Genomic DNA, 27,759 nt, shown 5'->3' with positions numbered 1-27,759 from the left:
TTAAATTTATGTTAACTGCATATTAGTGGGCTTAAAATAAACTACAGTTTTTTTCCCCTTCTCATTCTCCTAAGGTAAGTACTTTTACAGATAGTAAACAGACAGTTCATTTCAAACAGCACCCATAGCCAATCAGTCTGAATTAAAAAACAAATCCCAAGCACAAATTTCAAGTAGTAAGAGCTACTGGGATCACAAAAGTCTTTCTCACATTCCCTAGCATGCATACTGAGAACGTATTAAAGACAACTACAACTACTAGTACAGGATGATAAGAAGTCTGGTTTTGCAACAGACCTCATTCAGGTCTTGAAAGATAAATTTGCTTTCAGGAAGACATTCAGCAGTAAACATGAATCTGGACTGACCACCAACTCATTTAAAATAAGAAGGGAAAACAGTTCAAATAACAATTTCAGAAAGCCCCTTCTGCACAAGTTCTCTTGTGACTTTTTTTTTTTAAAAAAAATCCAACATCAAAATCCAAACATCAAAAAAGTCAAAAAGTCTTTCTCTTGAGAAGTATTGCAGCAATTCAACAAAGATTTTTTGCTAACTTTTAAACAGGAAATCATTCTAAACAAAAAAAGCTAAGTTTTTAACTTAAAAAAGCAAATGCAATTGAGGGTGTCGGTTCAATTTAATGTAGAATTACACTTTTACTTAGGCAGCAGCATCACTTTGTCACCAGACCACTGGGCATATGGTATAAATAAGATCTGTCATCACTTGCAGATCTCAAATGCTGTGATACAAAGGAGCACATTCAGAATAGCATTTAACAGATCTTGCTTTTTCGAAGTTTAAAAGAGCAACTCCTGGTTTGTTTGTTTTATACAAATATATATATAAAATGTCTTGAAATTTGTTGCATAAAAAGTTTGACTACCTTATTTGGTAAAAGTGGTTTTGTGGGGTGGTGGTGGGGGGAGTATTTAAAGACACCAGCATTCATTATTACAGAAACTAAAAGACTGACCAGACCAATTCAAACTCAGCTTCCAAGTTGAGCTATATTCTGAAAGTTGAATACATGAAAGTGGTACCTTTTTCTCAGTTTATCTGCTCTTGGGCAATCAGAATCAAATCAGACTACAGAAAAGCAACAGAAAATACATTTTTATTCCACTCAGACAGGCAGAACAGCAATAACTATGGAAAAAGGAAATCAATTATTTTTCACTTTATAAATGAAGCTACATTTCAAAGTCAGGCTCACCTGCACGGTTGTGTTTTCTTTAAGTTATCCCCTGCCCTTTCATGAAGGACAAGCATAGCTGGCTGACAGGGTGGTGAGGTCCATGACTTGTAACTGAGCTCATATTGCTACAAACATCACCCGCAGCTGCCATTTCTGCCATATCTGCAGATACATCTACAGCCTAAACCCCACACATGTTTCAAGGGAGCAATTACTCTCCTGCCTAGCAAGATATTCAAATTAGTGACAGTCAAGCTGCACGAGCTAAGGTGTAATAAAACAGCATGTTAAACTTGACAGCAAATCTACCTTAAGAAGTTCCCATCTGCAACCCATTCACCTGCGTCATCAATATGAATCAAGAGAAGTATTTGTGGGAAGACACTGTACCACCAGACCATGGAAACATCTGGCCTTCAGAAAACTCCCTCTCGGAGAAGAAGGTAGGAGGAGGGGAGCAACAGCAGAGAACGAGGGAAGCAAGACACAGAGCTCCGAAGTGCCCCTGATGGGAACGAAGTAGCGAATGAAGCAGTGAACGCTGAAGAAAGAACAGCTCAGAAGCTGGCTCTTACACCCTGATGAGGTGCAGGCACTTGGTTGTGTTGGATCTGGAACAACCCCTGCTCCGTTCCCTGGGATGCTGGGCCAGACCCTGCGACCTGCATGTGGAAGCCCTGAGTGCTGTGTGATTCCCATAATCATCGAGAATACTGATTTTGATGCCAAGGTCAGCACAACCTGGCATAGCATTCCTGATTAAAGTAGTACTGCATTATAAACTGCTGGTGTATTTTCTTATGAGAAAAGTGCATCTTAGTGTATCTTATTATTTAAATGCTTGTGATTTTAAAGCATTCTAGCATACACAAGAATCCTAAAAGGCAAGAATGAACAATTCAATTTCTTCAGGTGATATGGAAATGATCTTTGAATTGCATAACAGGGTTTAAACTCAGACCGATGGGTCATAAGGACAATAACTTCATTTTTGTAATCTTACTCAGAACTAGGCTGAAAAGATGTTCTTTGAAGGGTACAGCACAACTGTGTTTACAGTATTTCAAGCTTTACAGAAACACGGATAATTCCTAGATCCAAAAAACGAGGAAGAATTTCTAATAACCTTAGGATTGTGTTAGAAAACTTCCCTAATTTCAAGGAACACCTTTTTTCTTCAGTACAATTATCATAGACTGCAGTGAAAAACTAATAAAAAACCTGTAGCAGTAAGAGTATAGTACTGATGTACTCAGGATGATACAATATCTACAGGGGAGGAAAATAAACACTTCTGTAACAGTTCTGGTTATAAAAGACCCTCTATTGCTGATTTCAGCTGCTATCACTGAAAAAGGTAAATACAATTTAATATACTGTACTTTAGCACAGCAGCAGCCACGGCCTTGTAATGTTCTTTAATCTTTAGTACGAATCCATAGATCTCAATAAAAAAAAAAAGCCCTCTCTGACTATAAAGGTCAAGATAGACTATTAAATTTAATTAAAATGTTAAGCCATTAGCCCTAATGAGCTTTTCATCCAATAAAGCATCTAAGAACGTGCATGACTACTAGTTCATTAATAAATGTATGATTTCCATCTGATATTCACACTCAAATGGAGGAACACAATTGTCAAACATTACTGAAGCCTTAACTTGATATAGTCATTACTTTCTATACTGCTAGATATATAGATGCACTGAACTTCCTAAAACAACACTGTAACATTTAAGATTTTCTTCTTTTAGAAGACCTTATTGCAAACCTTACTGAATATGAGCATAATCTTGGATAGAAAATTACTTAATTCATTTTAAGTGAATTGTTTAGAAGAAAAACACTTTAACTTAATGAAACATTTATTCTTAAAAAAAAGGAAAAAAAAGAACACTGACTGAAAAACAGTATTTCCCGTCTTTTTTCATTAAGAACTGCACTGTACCTATTTTATTTTAAAATGTGCTCTGGTAGGATCTCAAGGGCAACTTCCCTCATCTCTGCTGCGAAAGGGAGACTGCTGGCTGGTCCTTCGTACTTGCAATGCTGGTTTTCTAAGAGGATTTCCTTCCAAACCAGCGCAGTGAAGTTCAAGTTCACAGGGACAGCCAATCCTAGCTCTCTAATCCAGGAAAACTAATCTCAAAATCCAAGGGTGAAAGCTGATACAAACGAAATAATAACAGTCTTGCTGACCATTTTCAGTCAGGATTTTACCCACAGTCCTAAATGCATAATCAAGCCCTAAAGTCCCAGCCCTCCTGCTCAGTAACAAAATTTTTCAGGAAAGGAACAATAGAGCAAGGTTAATTGTGCTTGGATTTAATCAGATTTATCTAACCTAAATGTGCTAAACATCTTTTGTCCCAGTCTTACAGAGATCTTCAAGCTGTAATTAAGCCTTCAATTGGACTGCTCATACTTGTGTTTAAACACAGTCAAATCTTTTAACATATACAGTCCCTTTACAGCATGATAAGATTAACTGTTAGAGCATCATCTTCCACAAACAAATCTCTAAATGACCAGCTGCTTTTTACATTTTCCTTTTCCATTGCAGTTAACAGTTCTTGATGTTGCAATTCAAGATACTTTGCAAAAAAAAAAAAGTAAAATTCTCCCAGTAATGCAATTGCCTTCCGCCCTCTCTGTTAATTTGTTCTGACATTTTGTATCACTTCTCTAGCAGCATTGAATATTCATGCACCAGATAGGGCTCCAGCATTTTTATTACCCTATTACAATAAACCATATAATCTACATCCTTGTAGAACTGGGGTACCTGAATTGTTGCTGGAAAGTTGCCTCAAATATTTAATGGAGATACAGAACAGTCTGGGACCCCTCAAATATAAACATACTCTGCTCTTTCAAACTATTACATTGATAACTAATTGGAGGTGCTGTTTAGGTAAGACAGAGGCTCAGATTTTGTATATCCATCATGAAGATTCACCGTTCAAACATCTCCTTTACCATTAGTTTGCCTAACATTCTAGGACAAACAGGCTCTAGAAGATCTCTCCATGTTACCTCTACAACAACTTATCAAGGACCATATTATGCAAGGTTTATCATCACCTTTACAGGGTAATTATCTCAAGTTACCAAATAGTAACATTACAAAACAGTAACTTGAAGTAGTTCTGATGTTTTCTGCTGAGGAAAAGAGATAATGCAATGAAAAATCTGTATGTCTGATATATAACATCTGAAGAACAAAAAATTGCAAAAATTTAAACCTACTCTGTGTTTAATTGTTTAAATCTAAGCTACATGCTTAATAACTGAGCTACAAGAAGAAAGAGTCTTTTTTTTTCCTTTCTTTTTTTTCTTTTTTTCTTTTTTAACAGCAAAGAAATTAACCGATCAAATGACACATTCTGTTTCCAGACAGTAATCTCAGGGACAAACAACCCAAATCCTGGGAACCCTGTGGACCTGGCTTAAACTAATGCAAACTGCATTCTTCACATAATTCTTAATCTGCTATCTAACAAGAGATACTACCAAGGATTACTCTTGACTTTTGATAAAGGACTTCTGCCTTGATTTTGGAAAACTAGCTTATTATTTTCTGAAGAGTATAATTGCATCATTTTCTTGAAGTCCAAGATTTTTCGTATCTTGCCCCAGATATAAATGTTATCTTTAGTGATTTGCTGAGGGGAAAAAAGAAATATACACTATAAGCGCTTTTTCAAAGACCTATCTGGTGCACAACATAATTTTACTAAATCGATTTTAAGAAGGTTGTTTGAAACAGTCAGTATCAGGTATGACTGCTACCTTATTAAGTTGGTATCCCATCTTTGAGAAGAAAGCAAAACAAACCCCAGTTGTACCCGCAAGCAGTATTTGTTCAGACTGTTGTGCAATGCTATGAAATGCTATGCTGTGACGGCCACACAGATTTCATTTTATACGCCTCTGGAGAAATCAGATTATGCATTTCAAAATAGATGAAAGATGGGAGAGGAAATGTAGAGAAGTCTCAAATGTAGTCTTCAGCATCAATGAAAATTAACCAAGACAAAAACAACTGCCAGATATGGTTTGTTAGTGTAGCTAATATTTTGAGTTTCAGCCTTTTGGAAACGGTAAAGGAAGCAGAAACTGCAAATTGGCCTGAAGAGTCTTGGTCATTCAGAATAAATAGTGAGAATGCATATAAGTTAAAACAATTACCTCAAATAAAAATCCAAAGAATGTCCTTGCTATAGATGGACTTTTAAAGCTGGATGGATAAATTACTGTGGTCACCTTTTTATTTATCTGCAACACTTGCCTAATGAAGCAAAATAAATATTGTAGATGAACTGCTGTCTTGTCTATGTCGATTGAACAAATGCAAATGTAGAGGCTTTTATTCCTGTAAAACCCATTCTGCTTGTTTTGGTTATCCTTTCTAACCTCCATATTAAAAAGAAAATATTATTCTATAAACATTTTTCCTGTTTTTAAAGACTACTGCAAATTAAACTGACTACAAGAGATAAATCATAACTGCACAGAGATTAGAAAACTCTGAATCATAAACAGTAGAGAAATTCAACAATAACGTACACAGGAATAAACAAATCTAGTCGTATCATACAAATGATGGCCTCCAAGCTAGTTGTGAAGACTTCCAAAAGATATCTTGGAATTATTGTATCCGCTATAATAAAAAAGCAGCTCAGTACTCAAGTGTCGTCAAATAGCTGGCAGATAAAGGTAGACTGATTACGCTAGTGCTATGCTACATTATGCTAATCCATAATCCACCTTCATATTGAAGATTGATATCAAATCCTGATCTCTGCATCTTAAAAACGATATAGAAGAACTGAAACAGAGAAAAATCAAGAAAGATCATCAAAAGTATGGAACAGCTTCTATTCCAGAGAAGCTTAAACAGATCAGGACATTCTCAGCCTTAAGAAGAGACGACTGATGAAAGAAAGATGCAACAGCGTTACCACAACCTCCAAATGTTACCAAAGCGGTGGGGAGAGAAGGCAGGGGAACAACTGTTCAGTACTAGTGAAAGAATTTTTAAAATCAGATACTGATTTTAGAAAAACAGCAGACGTAGTACTTCCTATCGTCACAAACTCAAAATCAAAGGCAGTGTCCAAAGTTTTGGCAGCTTCAAAGAAAATGGTTACAGAAATTTTTGAAAGAAATTAGGAAAACTGTTCAAACACTAATGATAACAGCCTCTAACTTCAGATGTCCCTAAACTATGGGTTATGCAAAGCAAGGAGGGCATAGCAGTTATTATATTCTCTCTCAACATATCCACTGCTACTCATAATCACAGAGAGATACTGAACTAGATGCACTACTGATTTGACTAGATATGGCTGCTCTTCATTTTCCTGCTCCCTTAGAAACAACTGTCCCTCTCGATACAGTATTTCATGTGATTATACCACCCATGCTCATATACACTGTGGAAAGAATGCAACTTCTATGGGGCTGCCCTGAGAAAAATGACTTTTTGATTTTCATGAAGATTCTAATCTTCATGAAAGTAAAAATACTACATCAACAAGTTTAATTTCCCGTTTGAAAAAAATAGGAGCTGCTGCATTTGACTGAGATTGTGGCACTTTCAGCAAATAATCCTACATTATCTTCAGTGATTTTGCATTAAAACAACCCTCCTGCATCTAGTCACTTTTTGTTCTATTACGCTGTGTGAAAAAGTTCTAGCGTACTTAGACCTATGCTCCTTCTCTCTCTCAGACTAAATGCATACATTTCTGAAACATTCCCTTATAGGTCATGTTTTCTAAGCTTCTCTTTCTTGCTACCTTCTTCCTGAGTTCTCATGTATGGTGTCGAAAACTGAACACTGAGCTAAGCCCTCCTCATGTGTACGAGGCAGCACAGAACGTTACCTCTCCTGTTCAATGTATGATTCTTCTTCTAATGCATCCCAGAAGGAATTTCCCCTTTTTGTGACACTATTGCAATGTTGACTCAGTCTATCTGTGGATAATACTCAAGCCCTCTTTCACTGTACCATTCACTAGGTAGTTACCCTCAGTTTTTGCTACTATCTGACTTCCATTCCTAACCACGCATTTTGCTAAAATCATTTAGAGAACAAAACCAGAGTGCTTGCAAACTCTCCCAGCTCGGTGTGAACTGCAAGAGAAGTATATTCCCTTTCTTGAGCCCACGATCAGTCTCTGCACTTACTGCTTGCCATTGTATGTCTTTTTAGAAAGCTGCTCATTGGCTTTGTGATAATTTCATCTTATTTCCAAAATTTATATTAAAAGAATCCTGTGCAGGACAGTATCAAGAGTTCTATTACAGTCAGAATATGGCACATCTGCTTCTTTTTGACGAAGGCAGTTACTCTGTCAATGAAGGAAATTAGATTGGTCAGATCTGATTTGCGCTTGAAATACAATGTTGTTTGTTTTGAGTCTTAAATGGCTATAACTCTTCCCCATGCTAATTCCTGTAATTTGATCATGTAGTAGTTTGCTCCACATCTTTCCAGAAAAAGCATTGGATGTTTTATTTTAACTACTTCTTTCTCTCTTCTGACCTGTATTCCTATCAGCTGCCAAGAATTATACAAGTACTTTTGAGGTCAAAGTAGAGACAGTGTTGAATGCAATTACATAAGATGCCAACACTTTCTCAATTTCTTCCTGTCTTCTTACAGAACCTCTTCTGCTGCCTTCTAATGTTCCTTACTACAGGTAACTGATTTTTTCCCCTTCGCCTTTCTGACATTGCCCCGTAGGCTTGTGATATTTCTTTATATTCACCCGTCCCTATTTTTCATACCTTTTGGATTGTGATCTTTGTAAAAAACTATTGATACAGCCAGAATGGCCTCTTACTGTACTTCCCAGCCTTCCTCTGCATTGGGATAGTCTGATGATATGCATTTAATATTATATTTTTCAATAACTGAGAGTTTTTTTTACTCATCTTGCACTTTGGGGACATCCCTATTTTTTACAAAACTGCTTTCACTTTTTTTTTTTTTTTTTTTTTTTTTTTTTTGCTAGAGACAATACAGATGGCTCAGCTACCACCACCTCAACAAATCCTCAAGTAGCAACTGTTTTCCCCTTCCACCCTGGTGGAGGGAACAGCAGCATCTCAGCTCCGTCCTCCATCTTCACCTGTAAAAAAAGTGATTGCCCAAAAGGAAGCATTTTATGCTATCAGCAGGACCATCCTGTTTCAGAGAAAAGTTACTATAACGAACATGGAGTACTGGTAGACAGTGTTTCTTGAAAAGGTCTTGGTTTTAGACCCATTCTCCTTAATCAGTTCACTCTATTCTATGTGCTCTGAAGTATGAAAAACAAAGCTAAATGAAGCTTTGAAAGAACTTAAAAATAACATTTTTAACATTCAGAACTTCTGCCCTCCCTCCCTAACTGCTCCTTACTGCATCTGTAGTAATTTCTGTGAGATGGCTTCCCAAAGAGACAGGTAGGGCAGAGTTAAGTTTCAAGCATCTGAGACCAACCTGAGTAGAATCAGAGCTACAGTGCTGTGAAACAATTTGTTAAATACACTGTTTTTAGGAGAATTATCTTGAGAACTTGTTCCTTAAAACTGTATTATCACCAACCTCGCATCACATTTCCAGAAGACACTTCAAGTTCAAAGGCCCAGTAAGTTCCAAGGCAACCCAAACCAGAAAAATAGTTTTGGAGCATGTAAGGAGTTTCCTTTGAACTGCACGAGACACTCCCTGTAGCACAGATGCCACCCCACTATGACACATCTTTTCAGGGCACATTAAAAAAATGCATTTGAACAATACAAAGACACTTCTTTCCACTTCCTTTGTTGATTCAGAATCACACGTTTTAGAGGCAGAAGAATTTGTTATAATTACCTAACTTGTTCCTCTCCATTAGACTTGCCATAAGCCCTCATATTTAGGAACTTGAAGCCCAGATCCCACCTCTGCTGGCAATATATCCCCCACTTCAGGATTCCACTGGCCTTTTTGGAGATTCCTGGTTTTGCTACTGTTGAACAAAAGATGGTGGGTTTGATCAGCTCAGCAGTTTACACCAGGGAAGCAAGTCGTGGAATACAGTTCTATTTTCAGTATGTCCTACACAAATTCTGAAATATTCGCACACGGAAACATTTTGATTCCTCTAATCAATAATCACAATTTTATATACATATGTATTATTTTTCATATAATCTTCATCTTTTCCACATTCAATTTATACTTTTCATTTTGCATTCAGCCAAAATCCTGTATCTCACAGTCTGTTCCTGTTACAAAAAATAATTATTGTCAGACGTTCATTTGAAATGATCTACTTCTTTACAGATCAGTAATTCCTTCAGCAGGACCTTATGCCTGTATTTTGGATTAGAGCTGGTACCTATTCCAGGTATATGATGCCATGAAAGAGCTTAATGAAATTACACAGCAATGCCGATTAAGTAAAGGTGCTCAACGTATACTTCGTTATAATTTTCTTTTCTTTTTAAAAAGACCCTTCAAGTTTTTGTAACCTGAGTTACATGCCTCATTCTGAGGTTTTCAGATGCTTCACCAAATCATTTCAACATTTCAGAAAGCAAGACGAATAGCAAACGTTTTTAATAGCTCTATCATACTTGAGACTTTGGAGAAAGGAGCTGAGATCTGGCACATGCTGCAGCAACTGTTTCCACGCACTTTTTGGCAGGAGGAGGAGGTGGTGGTGATGGGGTCACACATCCTCAGTAGCAGCTTAAAAGATATACTGTCATTCTAGAGAGATTAAGGACATTACATTCCAAAAACCTGGACTGATCATGGACTGCTGTGGCTGAGTACTTTGAGCTGGGAACCTGGCTGTCTCTCCTAGTACCTCAACAAGAAAGAGGAGCCACCTCCCAGGTTCAGAGATAGGAAAAGCTGCCAGCAAATTTCACTGCAGAAACATGAGGCAAGCAAGACAGGAGGAAGGGGAGAAGTACCAGAAAAAGAAGAAAGAGAGATAGACAGTAAAAGATGTAAAGGGAAACAAGATAGAAGTCATGGAGGTGGTGCTGAAAAGAAGCATCGGAAGGAAAGGGCAGAAATCAGGGTGTATGCACGTAACATGTGCAATATGAATAAGGGGCAGAAAAGAGCTATGGAATGGACTCTAAGTGCGAGGGAGCAGACAATTCTCCGGAAACAGGAGCTGAAACCCACTGGAAATGCATATCCTCGGAGTCACCTACCAGTTACTTTAACTGCTTCAGTGACTCAGAAGCTATGCTAAGAGTAAAAGTAGTATTAATACATGTTACCATTTCTAAAGAAAGTACACCCCAATGGACAATAGGATATGTGGATTTGGGATCATCTGCATAATCTTAATTTGAACCTCTCAAAAATTTCTTTTGTATATAATAATTCATTTCATGACACTGGCGTTCCCGTTTTGTTTTCTAAAGTCTGGTACAACTTACTACCACTGCTTTCCAACATACACATCAAACCTAGCCTTGAAAAATTCTGCACAAACTCTTTAGTCTGACAAATACATGTATAAAACTACAAAAAGTACTGTGTTAGCTCAGACAGATGAACAAGTTATTGCAGATAAGGTACCACAGTTTTGTTCCATGGTAACAGTCTCTGCACGTGTTCTTTGCAAAGAGTAAAGGCAAAAATTATTCGAATTAGCACAGTTCTCTCCCACTGATGAGCTGATACCTACTGATGGAAACCATGAGCAAGCCAGCAAAGGCCTGTAAGTCAAAGCCCTTTCAGAAATACAATAGACAGCTTTTCTGAGCAGTTAGGATTATATGTATGTGTATGCTGAACTTTCAGGTTCAAGCACATTAACAAAATATTAAAGGTTTAATGTACTACAGGGATGATATGCAGTTAGTGTGATTTATTGTAGTTTTGCATCTGTATTAAGTTCACCAGAAGACTTCAATGAACAGGAGCCAGCATTTCAATAGTGAATTTCTAAAACTGTTAAAATTGTCAGGAATATAGAAATTAATTTAGGGATGGGTAGATGCCAGCCATCTAGGGGAAAGGAATGACAAGAAGCTCCTTCCTTCACTGCTCTCCAAAATAAGCAAACATTTATGATTATCTGTGAAACAATTCTAGTTTGTTTGAGGAAATTCTATAAATAGAAATCAATGAAAGTATGTGAATATGTGAATAATGCCTAAAGGAAACAAAAGCTATAAATAGCTAGAGACACTACCATAAAGAATCAAAATTAAAATCAAAACTCTTAAAAATGGAAGTCTCTAGGATTCTTCCAAGTGTGAATAATGTCAGCAGACATTATGCAGCAGCAACAACTAGGTATTTTATTTGTCTGCATGATTGGGAAGCTAGGGATTTTTGTGTACTGTATCCAGTATCTGAATAAAGTCATGGGTGTAACTACCATTTTCCTTCATTTGGAGCAGAGAGGAATAGCTCTTCCAACAAGCAAAAGATTTCTTTTTTAAACAACCCGCAGTTACTTGCTTCTGTGTCAATGCCCTGATAACAAGAAGTGTATTGCTAAAATACTGTCTCTTCCTTATCTGTCTAGGAGTTTTATTACTCAAAGAGCATTTTATTCCTACTTTTGGATTTTTTTTTTTTTGTTATATCCACTGGATTATGAAAATAGCAGATCTAAGCCACTTTCTATGCCAATTAGCAAGTATTCAAAATATTTCATCCTTCAAATGGGGCCAAGCACTCACCCAATTAACATTTACAGGCTGTTTATATTTTTGCCATTCTAGAGAATTAAATTGCACATTATGAAAACTCTAAAGTGACTATTACATCATGGCTGTTTCAAAGCCATGGCTACAATTAAATACTACATGTATGGATACAAGATGTGAAAAACTGAGAAATTCATTTGTTGTGGTTAAATTGAGGGAAAAATCTCCTAGTAAAAGCCAGATTTAAAATACAATTTACAGATCGATTGAACAATATATACATATCAATGCACCTGCTCATGCATTTCACCAAGCAGCTGGATATAGTGGTATCTGTCACAGTAAGATAACTAAATCCTAACAGCTAGTTATACTCCAGTGACTCACTTGCAATCTGTTTTAGCTCATCACCAATATTATCATCTTTATATGTAACTACTAAAAAGGCGCCTTTCCATTAGGAAGCCTAGTTATTTTACATAAAAAGACCAGGCTGTAGAGGTTTTTGTTCAGAACAAATTTTCCCAAGTGCAGCATTGTTACTATCGCTGGCATATAATCAGCCAGTAAATTTCAGCAGCACCTTCATTAATGAATTTTAATGTCATTTTTTTGCCTAAAGAGCTTAAGAAACTCAAAGATACAGACAGAGAAGTGGAGAAAGACCTACAGAGATGACAAGGAAATCAGGACAGTACCTAACTGGGTACCACTATTCTTCGCAATTCATCTTTCTCTCCCCACTGTTCTCTTTTCAAACACTGGTAGAAATGCTTTGTATTGTTTGGGAAGATTTTGTTTCATTAATATTCAAACAGTCAAGAAACAATGACAGTGATTTTTTTTTAGTTAAAATAGAGCTAAAGTAACTTCCCTCATCCAATATCTTTTACTTCATATAAAATAATGCTCAAGCTTTTTTCTTACAATGACCTCTCATTACAAAAGGAATAAATCATTCTCTCAATCATCAATGCTTGTCCAACATCAGAGAAAATCAAAGCCCCACGACTTGTTTGCAAATCCTAACCTTAGCCAAAAAAATAATGATCATCTCTACTACTGGTAGTCCCTGGATTTAAAGAATTTTTCTTCATAAAATTCTATACTTTAAAGAGTTTTTAGGTGCTCCACCCCCATCACATAATCATTCACTTTTATGAATCTATCCATGATCTCTGAAAAAGTGCAACTTCTCCTTGAAGCTTTATTTCAGACTAGTTTGAGTAATCAATGACATCTGAACATTCAAAGAAAAAACATGCTGTACCTTTTCAGAACACTATTACTACCTCAGTCAACCCGCTATCAATTTCCAATTTTGCTATATACATACAGCATGCATATATCTTGCAATTTGTTTTAGATTTGTTAATATAACAGATGAAAGACAGATGGTTGGTCAACAAGCTCAGACACAGATGTCTTTCCTTCTCCTAGCTCTGATTTAAAGCATGCATCAGCAGCACAGACTTCCATACAGTGTCCTCCTATGGTGCTCCAACCTTTACCTAAAGAGAACATCTGATCAGGTACAGCAGTGTCCTGTACTAATGAGCCAGAAAAGGACCAGCTAACACAAAAGTGCTGGTTGTTTGCGTAGGTGTGTATGTAAGATGATGTATGTGTTGTTCAGTAGGAACAGATGACGACTAAAGTGGGTTTTGAATTATCACTTAACAACTGCTAAGCTTTCATTTTTGAATTACCTTTAAATGTCAGTTTGATTAAAAAAAAGGAAGGTTAAAATTTACCTGAGATAGTCAACATTTTTTTCTATGTTTTAAAAACATTTGTTTCTTATTTAGAAATATCTTAAATAGTTCATATCAGGTATGACAAACATCTACTTTTATTCTTTCGAAATTGTTCAGGTTCTGTAACTTATCAGGACAATAAAAACCAGGGCAATTATCTGCAAATGCAGCCTACTTGTGCTTCACCATTCTGGGAAAGTTAAACAGCTGGCAGAAGTCAGACTGTGGCAAAGGGACACTTACAAAGTCTAGAGGTTTGACACAAGTCCATGTTCCTCAAACAAGCCTTAGGGAAGGTTCTTCTATTAGAAAGACAACATTCTTATGATTCCAAACATTTAATAATGATATTTACGTTCCAACTATAAGATTTCTTTTTTAAATCTCACTACTGCAAACTACTGCTGAAACAGATACAGAATGCCCACTGCTCCCCAAATACTGCAATAATATAACTGAAGCAAAATAATATTTTAAAAATACAGAGAACTAGTGAGTAGCATCAAATATAGCAATCTTTTCACTTACACAGGAAGCTCAATTTCAAAATGGTTCTTTCCGGAAAGCCCTATATTTTAAACAATTGCTTATGTACAAATTATAACATCATTTCGTGATAGAAAAAGACACTCATTTCTCAGCAACTCTCCAAGGAGCACCACTCACACCTGCCTGAATTCCATCCTCCTCTCACAAGTTCCTACACACTGAATAACTTTTTGGGGAAGAGGTGAGGGGAAGAGAAAAAAAGGAGGAGAGAAATCATAGTTTTTTCTGAGTTTCCCTAAACAGTTCTCAGATTTTTTTCCCTTACTCTCCATCCTTTCCTTTCTAACTAGAAATATAATATCATTACCCATCCTAGCAACGTACACACTTGCACGCAGCACATTACTCAGTATTAGATTTTGAAAAATGTTTTCAATGGCAGCACTAGCAAAGCTAAAAACTAAACTCCAAAATCAGGCCAAAAAATATTTCCTTAGTTTCCCCAGCAACATAAATTTGAACTTTGGCATTTGTTTTTCATATATCTGAATTCTGTGCATCTTAGGAATTCCTTCTATTACACAAAAAAGGATGGGAATTACTCTGTTTGAAGAGCATTCTGATTCCTCAGCATTAACACATTTCATGTCCATTTTTAATGTTTTTTGGATTGTGATGAGAATGCAGCTTCAAAATGTTCCTCCACTTATTATTTATTTATGACATTTAAGGACAGGTTGATTGATGTTTATATTTTTAAATTGCCCAGAATGCCATATCCAAAAGTGATCAAACATAAGAAACTCATACGAATCTAAATTCATCTATCTGGGGCTGAGATATCTGAGTCATCTAGGATCTATCAGTTTTCTTGCCCTTGCCCAAAGCAAAGTCATAACTGGCTAAACATAACCTCCTTTCTGCCGTGGCCATGAGAGCTCACTTGTGGCTCCACATAATTGATCCAAACAATGAACAAAAGCAATATAACATGCTAGCAGAATGCACTGTTTTCATAATGCTGTACTAGCTCTATAAAAATTGACAAATCATACTTCCCAGAATTTGCACACCCATGGGAAAGAATTTTCCTCTCTCAGAGTTCAACAAACAGAGCTGCTCCATGACCATATAGTTCCAAAAGCCTCAAACCTACACAGAGAGTATATGGAATAAGTAAAAATAGCTTTTGCATCTAGTACATTGCAGATGTACTGACTCTACTTCAGAACTCAAATTCAGTTGCTGAGGTACAGAAAATACAGATTATTACACAGATGGTTTTTCATCTTATGCTCTAATGTACCATAACATCTGTGGTTAGGACCTTTCAAAACTGCTGAAAGAAAATTATCTCAGTGTAGTGACAACCAAAGAACTCATCTCTGCATTCTGAAATCCCACTTCTTAGAACATCCATGCTAAAGATAACACGTCTTTCCAAAAAAGTAAAATCACCCTTTCTCTTCCAACTGCAACTATTCTGAAACTGAGTCCTGAAGATAAAATTCTTAATCACAGGAGATCTGAAGAACTACTAGAGTACTTAAGCTATTAAAAATGAACTTTATCAAAAAATGTGCTGTAGAAGACATTTAGTCCAGAGAACTGAACAAAACCTAGTCTGAAGTTAATCCCTCAGATTCACACAGTGTAGATGTAGGGAACTGTACTAACAACTTTAGTCAATTCATTTGCTCTTACTGCATGAAATTACTTGTTACAGTAGACAAGGTCTAAGATGCTACTATAGTACCAAAAGAAACATCAAAGACTCAACAGGTACTTCTGCTGTGCGGGGATATACTTGGTATCTATCTTTTTAGTTACAAGGGTGAGGGTTCCTCTGAAGTTACCTCTGAACATGTGATTTCCAATGACTGTCATATCAAAGTACATATATAGTAGACCATGGTAAGCTTTAGTAGCTTACTAAAAAATAAACAGAAATACTAAACAGCTCTGCAAACTCACTCTGTGTTTTCTTACCCAGGTAGCGTGTGTGTGTGTGTGTGTGTGTGTGTGTGTGTTTTAATCTATTTAGCACATTTGTAGCTATAGAAATTCCACAGTTTGAACTTAAGTTAACAATTCTCCCAATGAGCAAGGCCGATGAAAATCTAATTCACTCTCCCCTAAGTGCGATGCCTTTCCACAATTAAAAAATGGTAACATTTTGTTACCATGACGGAAGCACAATAGACACAAGACTATCAATTTACAAGTCTGTATATTAACATAGAGACTTTTCTGAGCTTGTGGAAATACAAGTAACAATGTAATTAAATTCAACTAAACTCTGAGGGTACATTACTTTTAAAAGATGCACAATTTCAGAATCTTTGCAATATCAGCTTTCTTGCCAGAAATGCTTTAGAAAATACCCTCTTGTGCACTAGAGATTTCTACCATATTTTGCAGAAAAGTATCTGCAGTAATAACTCTCACTCTCCAGGGCCAGCATTTTATTTACTGTCTTTGAGTGAAGAACTGACCAACAGTCTTTCCAGGAATCAGTGCAATGTCATCGGACAGTACAATTCCAGAACAATCGCTGTGGCAAAACAGGAGTAACTCTTCCCATGAGCAGAGCAGCACACTGCCTTCACAAAGTACATAACACCCTCGGGAGAAAAGTGAAGAGACAACAGACCTTCAGTGTTACCTATTTGTCTCTCTAGATCTGCTGCTTCATCTGGTGTTGCGCGTGGGAGGACACCAGGATCACTGAAACTAGTACGCAGCAGGGTCCCCATCACGAAAAAGAAAAGAATCCCACCAATTGCAGGAATAGCAGGTGTAATCTTCTCTGACAAGTATGGGCAACTGGAAAAGAAAAAAAAAAAAGGAAGTGCAATCAACAACAAACAGTGCAACTTGTTTTCAAAAATATTTACCATTATAAATGAATATCAAGAAATCACTTTCTCTTATGGATACATTTTTTGTGTTGCACTATTTCTCTCAACTTTATTGAAGCTGAAATTGGTGTTTATGCATTCATGACGCTTCCTCTGACATTTCTCCTAATTTGTTTAGTATAATAAAAATCCAAATAGCATAGCAATGATCTCACTAATACCTGTAATACTCTAACTTACGTAAGAAAATGTTTTTATTACAGAATATTATGAGCCCATATATTGGTTCATCTACTGCTTACTTACACAAAGTAGTTGGGGGAAAAGGGAAGTAACCTGAAGATATTCAGCAATAAAAAGTAAAAGCAGATAACATGATGAAGTAATCCATAGTGAAAAATGTAATAAGGTCTATAAAACAAATTGCTAGCCCATCAAAAAGAGGGTATTCAAGAACTTACACCTGTGACACATTCCTCTTTAACAGCCTTGGCATATATCAATATTACAACACCAATGGATGCTGTTCCAAAGTCTTTTGATTCTCTTTCTAAATCCATTTCTTGAAACTTAGTAAGTCTGTTTAGTCATTTACAGAATGGGATGAGTGCAGTGACAGTGCAACCCCTATGGGAACAAATAATCCAGTTGGTCTAGGGCAAAGTCAACTGCCCTTTACCACTACAGACGAAAGGCTCTATGGTTACCAGATTTACAATATAATTACAGGGCTACAAGATAATACAGCAACTTTAGCAATTTTCTCTTTAGTCCACATGTAATAAAATCATCATGGACAGAAGCATTGGAATCTAAACAATAAATGAACATAAATATCTCTTTATCATTATGGTTGTGTTAAAAGAGAGGATATGAATACTTAGACATCACACGGTATATGACTTCAGTTAATCTGAGTCATATAGTAAGCACTACAGGATCATTTTAGAGAATGCCCAGACAAACTTTCCACAAGCTCTTAGACAGAGCAGAGAAGGCAAAATGCACACGCAGCATCATACATTTCCAGCGTCTGTATGACAAGTCACAACAGAAGCCTAAAAACAACAGCAAAAAGTTCTAGGCCTAGGGCTCCCTATAAGGTTTCTACATATCAATCAAATTTAATTAACTTCGTCTTCTGCATTTCTGCTAACTGTCTTAAGTGATGGTTCAGCGGCGCGAGCCCCGGCACTGCACATTAACCTCCCTGGATCAGGAACTCTGAGCCAGCGCTGACAGCAGCATCACCTTCACTGGGGGTCCCTTTGGCGGATAGGATGGGGAGAGAATGGAAACACCCATCAGCTACCATGCACCGAGCGTTTCTCATCCTGCATAATCCTGTTAAACATACCAAACACAGTGGGTTTAACAGCTGCAGTCAATCCAAGCACATCACATGGCGTGTCATGCCACCACCATGTGTGGAACGAATCCTTCACCCTACGTGAACGTGACGCTATAGGTGTAACAACTTACGAAAGGTTAAAAAAAAATTGGTAAAAGAAGCAGGGGTACATTGTCATTTTGTATAAAAAACAGGGTCTTTAAATGCTTGGAAGCATACTTCAAACACACACGCTTTCAGAAATTCACTTCCAAGACCCAGATCCAGAAAATCAGTATCAGCTAAAGGAATCAAGCAGCAAGACACTTCACAAATAGAGGCCTTACTGCCTTAATGCCAGAGAAACCAGACAGCACAAACAACCAAACAGAAGCTTTCATGCCACATAAATGTCCTGCTGCTCAATATATTTCTCACCACAAAGGATTACTAAAATCAAAACCACTGTAATAGGCTCAGACGAGAGTACAAATATGCTGCAGGAACATATTTTTAAAAGGATTAGCGGGAACATGTACATTAATGAACACTAAATATAGCATAGTGCTGTTATTCTTCTATTGCATTATTGATGTTACATACCACAGAAACTGCAGTTGTGATGAGGTCTGTTGACCTGGCAAGAGCCGTACGTATGTGAAAGGCACCCTGAGATAATCTTAGGGTGGCGCAGCAGGTGTAATACACTTTAGGCAGGTGCTAATGCACACACAGCAACACGCTCCAGCTACACACTTAAATCTAGAACCCACGGTGGACACTCAGAGAGAGAAAACTGAAGCGCCATCGCAAGATTAACTTCATGCAAATTTTAAAGAAAGAACCAATTCCCATGCTTTCCTAAGAAAGCTTTTCACTGCAGGAAAGCGATGACTTCATTACAGCAAAAAAGCCCTGAAAAATACCTCCCTATCTATGCCTTGCTGAACGACAGGCCATCTGCAGTGAAAAACACCCCCAAAGCCCTGCTGACTTTTCAACATATGCAAGCGTAAGGTAATCCGTTTTACTCCAGCGTGTTTTTCCAGGGCATAGCAACTTGTATTTTATCAACTTCTATTTGGAAGTACTTCAGCAGTTTACACCTGTAGGAAAGACTGAAGATATAACCATTAGCAACAACAACCAAGCGGTGCTCCATCAATTCAGAAATTGTTTCAAATTGCAAATCTAGTCCTTGCAAAGATTCAGATAACAAACTTAGGCAGAACCATTCAATCCAGTCTGACTCACGTAACAACAGGCCGCAAAACGTTACACAGGCCTGCAAAGAGCCAAGCAATTTCTATCTTTTAGAAAGGCCAAACAATTTTTCAAATTCCTGTCAATCAGATTCGAAAAAACAGAAAGTGTCTACACAATTCACTTTCTGCATTTGACACCACTCTGTGCAATTGTTTTCATGAACTAGAATGAAGATAGACAACGACAGATCATAAACAGGTCTGGAAGGAAAAGCTCAAATGAACTTCCTGCCCTGGGCTTTAGAAAGGGAAGAAAAGCACAGCTAAATACGCTCCATTTGATTATCCATATTTTTGTTCACAGGCCCATTTAAAAAAGCAGGGAAAAATCTTAATGTCCTCAGAGTTATTAAAAAAAAATCCAGTAAAATATGACTTATTAAAAATCTGAACTCAAAATAGTCAATACATCTGTAAAAATATTTTTGCATATTTATATAATTTCTATACTTGTATAAAACATGTTTTCGTACTACTACGTAAGTCCAATGTTATTTCAAAAAAATTAGTTTATCGTTATTACTTCTAGAACAGTCAAATGCTGTACACAAAGAAGGTCTTTCCTAACACTTGCTCAAATTCCTTAATTCGCTTCAATTGAGTTTGCATCCCATCAGGCATTAACTTTCCTCAAATATTACAGGAAATTTCTTTTCTGGATGGCATTTTCACTGCATTTTTAAAGTAAATATCAGCAAATTGCTCCTGACAGCAAATTTCAAAAATTTTAAATACAACCACTCCCCTTTGAGAACTGACCATAATATCATATATGATAAAGCAGCATGAAAACCAAAACGAATCTCTGTCTTACGGATATCTCCACAGCAAGTAGGGAAGACCTTTTCAAACTACCACATCAGTAGTTTCCAGCAGTGAACTAGCATCCTCAGTTTACACAGTAAACAAGTGCCATTAATTAGTATCAGTAGTGATAGCACAGAACCAATATTCACTATCCCTGAAAACCTGTTTTTGAGAAGTATTATTTGACCATAAACCACACTAAACATTTTTACAGAAGAAATAGTGTCTTCAGAGAACAATGTCTGCATTTGCACATAGCAACCAGCAACATAACCTGCAGCTTAAATTTAAATGGACAGACTGTATACAAGTCAGTCTGCTTTTTGCTTTGCTTCTCATCTCTTTTTTTGCAGCATCTTGTGAAAGCCTGTATGAGTGTAGGAGGGAAATGAATCTGCTGGAAGACTAGTCTGTCACAGCCAGATAAGAGTAAAAAATGATGGCATTTAAGAGATAATTATCAGGTATCATCCCCCTGAACTAAGCATGCTGAAGAACAAAAGTAATTTGTACCACCGGCAGCACTCTCGAGTGCATAACCATGTGCCCCATGGCTACCAAGACCAGCAGAAAGATAGACACGCAGTGACCTCATTGAAGAGAGTGCTCAGCAGTAAGCCTACAACCTTCAACCTCTTTTACTAGAAAAGGGAAGAAAAAGAAGCCATCTTTAGACCTTTGCTGGAAAGAAGTAGGTTTTTCTAAACAGGTATCATTGACAGTTGTCATTCACTGATGGGGAGATATGAAATGACAAATCCAGCCAGTAAAGATGATAGGGACCTTGAGAGAGTTTAGCTTGGACTAGCTTTGCAGTCATAAAACCCATTAACAACTGACGAATACAGCCACTTCCTACAGAGCAGGGAAAAAAAGAATTTTTTTAATATCTATGAGAAACTGGGAGATCTTGTTTACTCCTCGTTAAGCAGGAAGACAGAATATAATAAAAATTCAGGTTTTATGCAAACATACAGCTATCACGTTCAATTACACCAATTAAAATGACCTATGAGCTTGGCTGGTGAGACCAGTATTAGCATACAATATGTCAAGCTTTTCACTGACCTAAAACTCCCTGCAGCATACATATACATACATACATATATATATATGTATGTATGTATATATGTGTATATATATAAAAAAAAGTTATTGTAGGAAAAGTATAATCCAATAAGTATAGAAGAAATCAAGTAGCATAAGGGGAAAACTTGCATTCATTTTCCTATATCATCGATTTAATTTCTGTGCCCTTAGGTACTGCTCACCAGTACCTATTGGTGTGAAGACACTGCCCAATGCTAAGAGAAAGAGACTTGCACTGGGATTCCTGGGTTCTGTTCACATTACAACTGACACCTGAGCGGCAGCACGCTGCATTCCTCCAACTAACCGTTGGCATCACTGCTTGGTCTTCTGCTCTTATTTATGGCTCCCCTCAACCTTCCCTTCGTTTCACTTGCTCCTCATCACTGCCCCAAGTCACTCAGTCCCAAACCACTAACTTTGTGCCAACACAGATCTTTGTCAGGTTCTTTTGCGAGTCAATTTAGTATACTAAAATATAAGAAAATTATATCATTGAGTTCTCTTTCTGCCTTTTTAATAAGTCAAATCTGTTCCTGGAAGGGTCTCAAGAGCACTGACATTAGCACACACAAGAAACAGTGGGAAAGGGAAGATGATGGGACGGAGGAAAGAGACTTCCATTTCAGCAGCAGTAAGCTTTTCATTGCCTCTAGTGAAACCACATTATAATTCTGATCATATCCAGCTTAAAATCAGCAACAGCATTACCACAAAGATGCATCAAAGGCAAATCAAAACTCTGGACTAAAAGTACAAAAATAGATCAGAATACACTTTTCCAATGAAAAGTTACCAGTATAAAGAAAGTAGCCAAAGATGTACATGTAGACCACAATAGAAAAGGGATAGTGAGAGATGTGAGGATGGGCAAAACATGAGGTCACAGCAAGGATCTTGAGGGTTACCCCCAAAATTACAGGCAGATAAACCTGACAAAGAGAATGATCAGAGTGAAATAATTCCACTGTTGCAGGGTTGGGGGGGGGAGGGGTTGGTTTGTTTTCCACCAAAATCTCAAATACACAACATTATGTTTCATACTGCTATTAGGAAAAGTGTTAGCAAAGTATAAGGAGGTATAGGAACACAGAAGCACCTCTAAGGATGGTATCATGGATTCTCAGAGATAACATAGGCTTCAAACTGTTTTTGGAGACTTCAGATATACTGCAGCTATGACATTAAAACAGTGTTTTACCGCATCCAGAATTACAAGACACATTGCACAGTTTTCCCACTGGACATCTATAGCTACAACAGAAAACAATGCCACAGAAAAGAGCACAGAACTATTGTGGAAAGCCAGGGAAAAGTAAGATCAAAGAGTGCAACTCCAGCATGGAATAACATGTTACAAAAACAACCCATCTGTAGAAGAAGCCCACATATGAAACAGCTGGATGATGTTACACAGAAGTTCTGCACCTGTGCTGTGAAGGCTGCATCTACGCTGGCAGACTTGCTTCCAATGGGTGTTGGGAAGCTGATCTTTCCCCTCTCAATCTCTTCATGTCTTCTCTGCCCTCCCCATTTAATCCGGGCAACAAGAACAGCTTGTTTATTACAAACTTTTATTACAGAAATATTATGTTGGTATGGACGTTGTTGTTAAGAGGAAAGATACTAAAAAGCAGTAAAGTCAAACAGAATGTCAAAATAATTTTAGCAGAGAAAATGCTGTAACTAGCTTACAATGTTAAAGATGTAAAATTGTCTCATCTAAAGCAGAGTTGTTAACTTTATATCTCTGCACTGTAGCCTTCTAGAAGTGGGAAAGGACACGGGCTTTCTGGTCCTCAGATTCAATGTCCAAGATTTATCAAAAGAACTGAGTGTATCATTTCTCTGGTCAATATTTCTGGGATGCTCACGTTTCCAGCAATCTCCATCAACTCCTGCAAAAAAAATCTACAACTACCTGATTGAGAGGACCTGATTTTAAAGTGAAGGTTAAGAAACTCTTAAGAAAGGTCAGGCACATGAACAAGTTACAATAAGAACAAGTTGCTGCACATCAACTGATTTATGGTTAGCTCTTCACAAGCATGTTGTTGACGTGCACAGAAAATATGAAGTAATCTGAGTGTTGGTTAGGGCCCAAAACAACATTACATAAATGCCTAACAAAATCAGCTAGAGGAGCTCTGCATTAGTTTCCTACATCTGCGAGATCTTTTTGTACAGTTTTTAAAATTCCTATTTGAATTTTCAAAAGATATTAAGGAAACCACAGACTAATTCCAATGGGCTTTGAAATTTCCCTTAAAATGGCTTTAGGCATTTCATTATTCTTTGTGTTTTAAAATATTTTGCAACATCCTACGTTCCCTCATTTCAGGATGTTTTGAGAACTTACTCTTTTGCTAAAATACAAAATAAAAATCTAATATCTTCTAATATCTTCGCCTTTTCAAATCTAAAATGTTTGTAATGCTATAAACAAGTAAAGACTATGGAAAACACAACAGCTAAGAAAAAAAAGAAACAGGACAGCAGCAGGAAAGGGAGGAGTAGGGTGAAACTTATCTCTCTTTCATAATCAGTTTAATAACCTAATGTATCATACACTAATCATAAATGTAGATTTAGTGAATGGTTTCAGAAAAGAAGCATTTAAACTTGTTTGAATGCTACATCAGTTTATGCCATACTTGAAGACGTTGGTTATATCTCAAATTTTCTGTATTTTTTATATTGCTGGGGGTAACTCCATTTAATTTTAACTCTAATTAAAAATCACTCAGAACTGGGAACACATAGACAATTATGTATTCTACATTACATCATACTGTGTATAAGTGTTTCAGCTTCTACCAGCATTTAAAAATCGTTACATAAAACAAAGTAGATTAAGTTGATGAAATCACAAAGATTAGTGAACACTGTGATCTTTAATAAATTAACTACTTCAGAAATTCTCTCAAACCTAGTATAGAATAAAATTAGCTAAATGCTATTACTGATGAGTAACAGTTCAACAACTAGTCTTCAAAATTTCATGCGAACACCTGGCACAGTCTGGTCTTTAACGCTGATATCAAAACATGTAAGTATTTTTCTAAGAGTGAAGGACTTCAGGGACACCTCTTTCCCCATTGTTACAAGGCAGCAACCGTTCAGTGAAAGTCCTAGCAGCACTGGCTCAATTTAATTACAGTGCATTACCACTGAAATCAGATTTACACTTGGTTGGATTTAGATATAGGAGTTTAGACAAAGCTCAGTAAGTGGCATTGATTATGACATTGTGTAAGCTAACTACAAACTCCCACATGCAGAAGTCTTTCAGGTTTCTTGTAACAGATATGCAACAATCAAAAGAAGAGCTTCACATGACCTCCCAACTTTTATTGCTACATAAATTAACTCTAACGATCCACTGTCAAATTTCAAAGCTGAGATAGATGAAATGCATAATGCAAAAAGAGCCTGTCTGCAAAACAGATGTGGTTATTGTAGCTCCTACAAGGCGTGACTAAATTTTTCCTTTATTTCCTAAATTTTTCCTCAAAGAAGCAAGAGCTTATTTGTTTTGCAGAATACAGCTAAAATTTCTAAAACACTGAAATTTCTTGCCAACAGTGGGTACAATCAAAGTGAGGTAATAAGCAAATGAGAAATATTTAACTCCTTACATACCATGAGCTTAAGTCTTATCACATAATCACTTCCTTTATGGAAGGCCAATGGAAATATGACATACTTTTGAAAAACAAAAACTTAGAAAAAGAGTTGCCATGCAGCAGATACATGGCTTTTTAATGCAGCTTCTGTTCACTTCTGTTATTTGCATAAGAAGCCAAAAATGTATTTGTGCTTTAATTCACTGTCTTCATATACTGTGAAAGGCTTCCATAGTAAAAGACCATCAATTAGTAAATTCTACTAGATGCAAAAACTCAAGACTTAAGTTTTAAACAAGTCACATAGAAAAATCACATAACAGGAAATAATAAGAAATAATGAGGACATAACAGGAAATAATATTAAATATAACAGGGAAAAAGAAAGTGTTCTAAGCCGTTAAGCTAATCCCAAGTAGTTATGAACACAAACAAAAACTGGGACAGAACCAAAGGAAATGCCTTATGCTGCAAACAGCAGTCCCTAAAGGGGGACAAGCTTCTAGGCTGATTTTCTGAAGGATTCTCCAGAACGTGAAACCTTGGCAAGTAAGCTCCTGTCAAATAACAGGCACTTCTGAGTAAGTAGCATTTTGTGTTCGCCCTGCACAATTTGCAAGGTCTGAAAGGCTAGCTATAAAGCCTAGCTCTTGCCAAAGGCGAAGGCTTATCAATGCAATCCATGCCCAGGGCCACACTCTTCTGCCACTTCCCTGGTGCAGGCCTCAGTGAGCGGGCTAACAGTGAGTTAAACTAGCAAAATTGTTCTAAAAAAAAAAAAAAAAAAGAAATGTTTTCTGCTAGATTAGTTTCCTGAACCGCTTCACTGCACGATGAACTGAGTGGAGTGCTGGTGCCACAGGTACATCACGCAGCAGAGGGCAGGATCAAGTGGAACCGCCATTTTCAGAGGCATTCAACTGTTACGTGAATTTAGCCATAAAAAGAAACCCCACCCATAGTCATAAAAGCTTAGCAGTACTAGATCTAGTATCTTCCTTTTTTTATTTATTGATTTTTATTGTGACTTCTCCCCCTCGCCCCCTGCAAAATCTCCGAATTACAGGTCTTTTGCAGGAAACACCCAAAGGAATTTACTGTAAAACCAGGGGAAAAAATATTAACACCTTAACCACTCAGCAGGGCCCATCAAAATATGAGCCTCTGCTTTACTGGAAAGCAGAACTAAGCTTCACAGACACTGCACTTCCTGTACCTGTGTTACTTGTATCAAAAAAGAAAAAAAAAAAATCAGAGAACTGAGGATCTTGTCCACATTACATATCAAAAGTATATAAAACATTGTTACAAATAAAGCATCTGGGAATCACTAAACAAAGATGAGTATAAAACTGAAAGGGTATAAAAAGGAAACGCTCTTTTTTCGTAAAAAGAGGCAGAGTAAGGCAGTGGCAACTCAGTGACCTGGTCATCCTTCCAAAACCTTTAGGAGCCTGTTTGTAGTAACTTCACAGGTTGGGTCTCCGCACAGGGTAGCAGACTTGCACCGGAAACACCATCCTTTGGTTTTTTGTTCTTCCACAATAACACCGCAATTTTCTTACTCTGGACCAAGCACTCACTGGCCAAACAGACTGGCACAGGAAAGCGTGAAGACTGCATAAAGCAGCCGACTTCAGATAACAAAAAAAAAAAAAAAAAAAAGATTGGCAGATATCGTGCCAAAGCAGTGCCAGCTCTCCATATCTAAAAATGATTCTGTCTAAATATATATAAATTACAAGACCAGCTTGAGGCAAACCTTTTACTTCATGAAAAATTAAAGCATAAAGTGATTCATCTGCACACAAAGTGTTACTACTGCAAATATTTTGGGTAGCAATATAATTTAAACAACTAGTAACATTCTTTCACTTTTTTGTACTAAAGCTGAGATTTGGATGCAAGTCATTAGAGTCGTGAGAAGTTTAAGAAATGTTATACGTTGCAAGACTGCTTCTAAATTACCAGAGTTAACTACATCACAGCATTTCATTAGCTCGAGGGATGTACAGAGAAGAGGAAAACTGTGCTATTTGAATATTAAAATATTTTTGTCTGAATTTTTCCATTTTTTAAGGAAGATATTTAAAATGTTCTGTGTAGACACTATTATGTTAAATGTTCACTTATCAAATCTAAAAGGTATATACAAATTTAAATCAGTGGCTTTATCACTTTTTTTTTCCTGTTGTTCCATAAATACATCATGCACAGGTGCTATCCTCTTCAGAAAGGCCTCGGACAGAAATTATTTATTCCCTATCCTTTTTCTGGACAATCCTGTAGTTCACCAGAAGTTATTTCTACTATGCACCAATTCTATTATTTCAGTCACCTCTTTAAATATAGGAAATATAGTCCTATAAATTTTCTCTTAAGTCTACTAAATCAAAAAATGTGCTACATAAAAATACACAAAGGAAATGCTAACAGAAGTACAAAAATTAAAAACTGAAAATCAAAATCCTCCATATGAAAGGTTAGAAACTGAGAGTACCACACAAGATTCTGGAACAAGCTCAACAGTAGAAATAAATAACATACTTAAGAGAACAACATCCAAGCATCAGTCATTTAAGTAAATCAGTGCAGAGTTACTAAATATTTTGATTGTTAATGCATGTACAAGACCTGAATGAAAGGAAGACAAAGAAATACAAAACTTTT

At 36.8% G+C, this 27,759-nt stretch overlaps 1 protein-coding gene across 6 annotated transcripts in view; it reads right to left on the bottom strand.

Annotated features, from left to right (window-relative positions):
• Positions 1-27,759, bottom strand: part of ZDHHC14 (zinc finger DHHC-type palmitoyltransferase 14) — a 116,730-nt gene that overhangs the window by 39,409 nt on the left and 49,562 nt on the right. For 4 of the 6 annotated variants that reach the window (XM_062572413.1, XM_062572415.1, XM_062572417.1 and 1 more), the window contains exon 2: positions 16,765-16,937. In XM_062572413.1, the coding sequence (XP_062428397.1) occupies positions 16,765-16,937 (173 nt within the window). The remainder of the gene's footprint in view (positions 1-16,764; positions 16,938-27,759) is intronic. The other 2 variants (XM_062572414.1, XM_062572416.1) reach the window with 1 other exon arrangement.

The sequence above is a fragment of the Rhea pennata genome, chromosome 3 (genome assembly GCF_028389875.1).
Source record: "Rhea pennata isolate bPtePen1 chromosome 3, bPtePen1.pri, whole genome shotgun sequence".
Classification (NCBI taxonomy): domain Eukaryota; kingdom Metazoa; phylum Chordata; class Aves; order Rheiformes; family Rheidae; genus Rhea; species Rhea pennata.
Note: the sequence above shows the minus strand (reverse complement) of the source record. Positions and strands in the feature narration are given on the sequence as shown.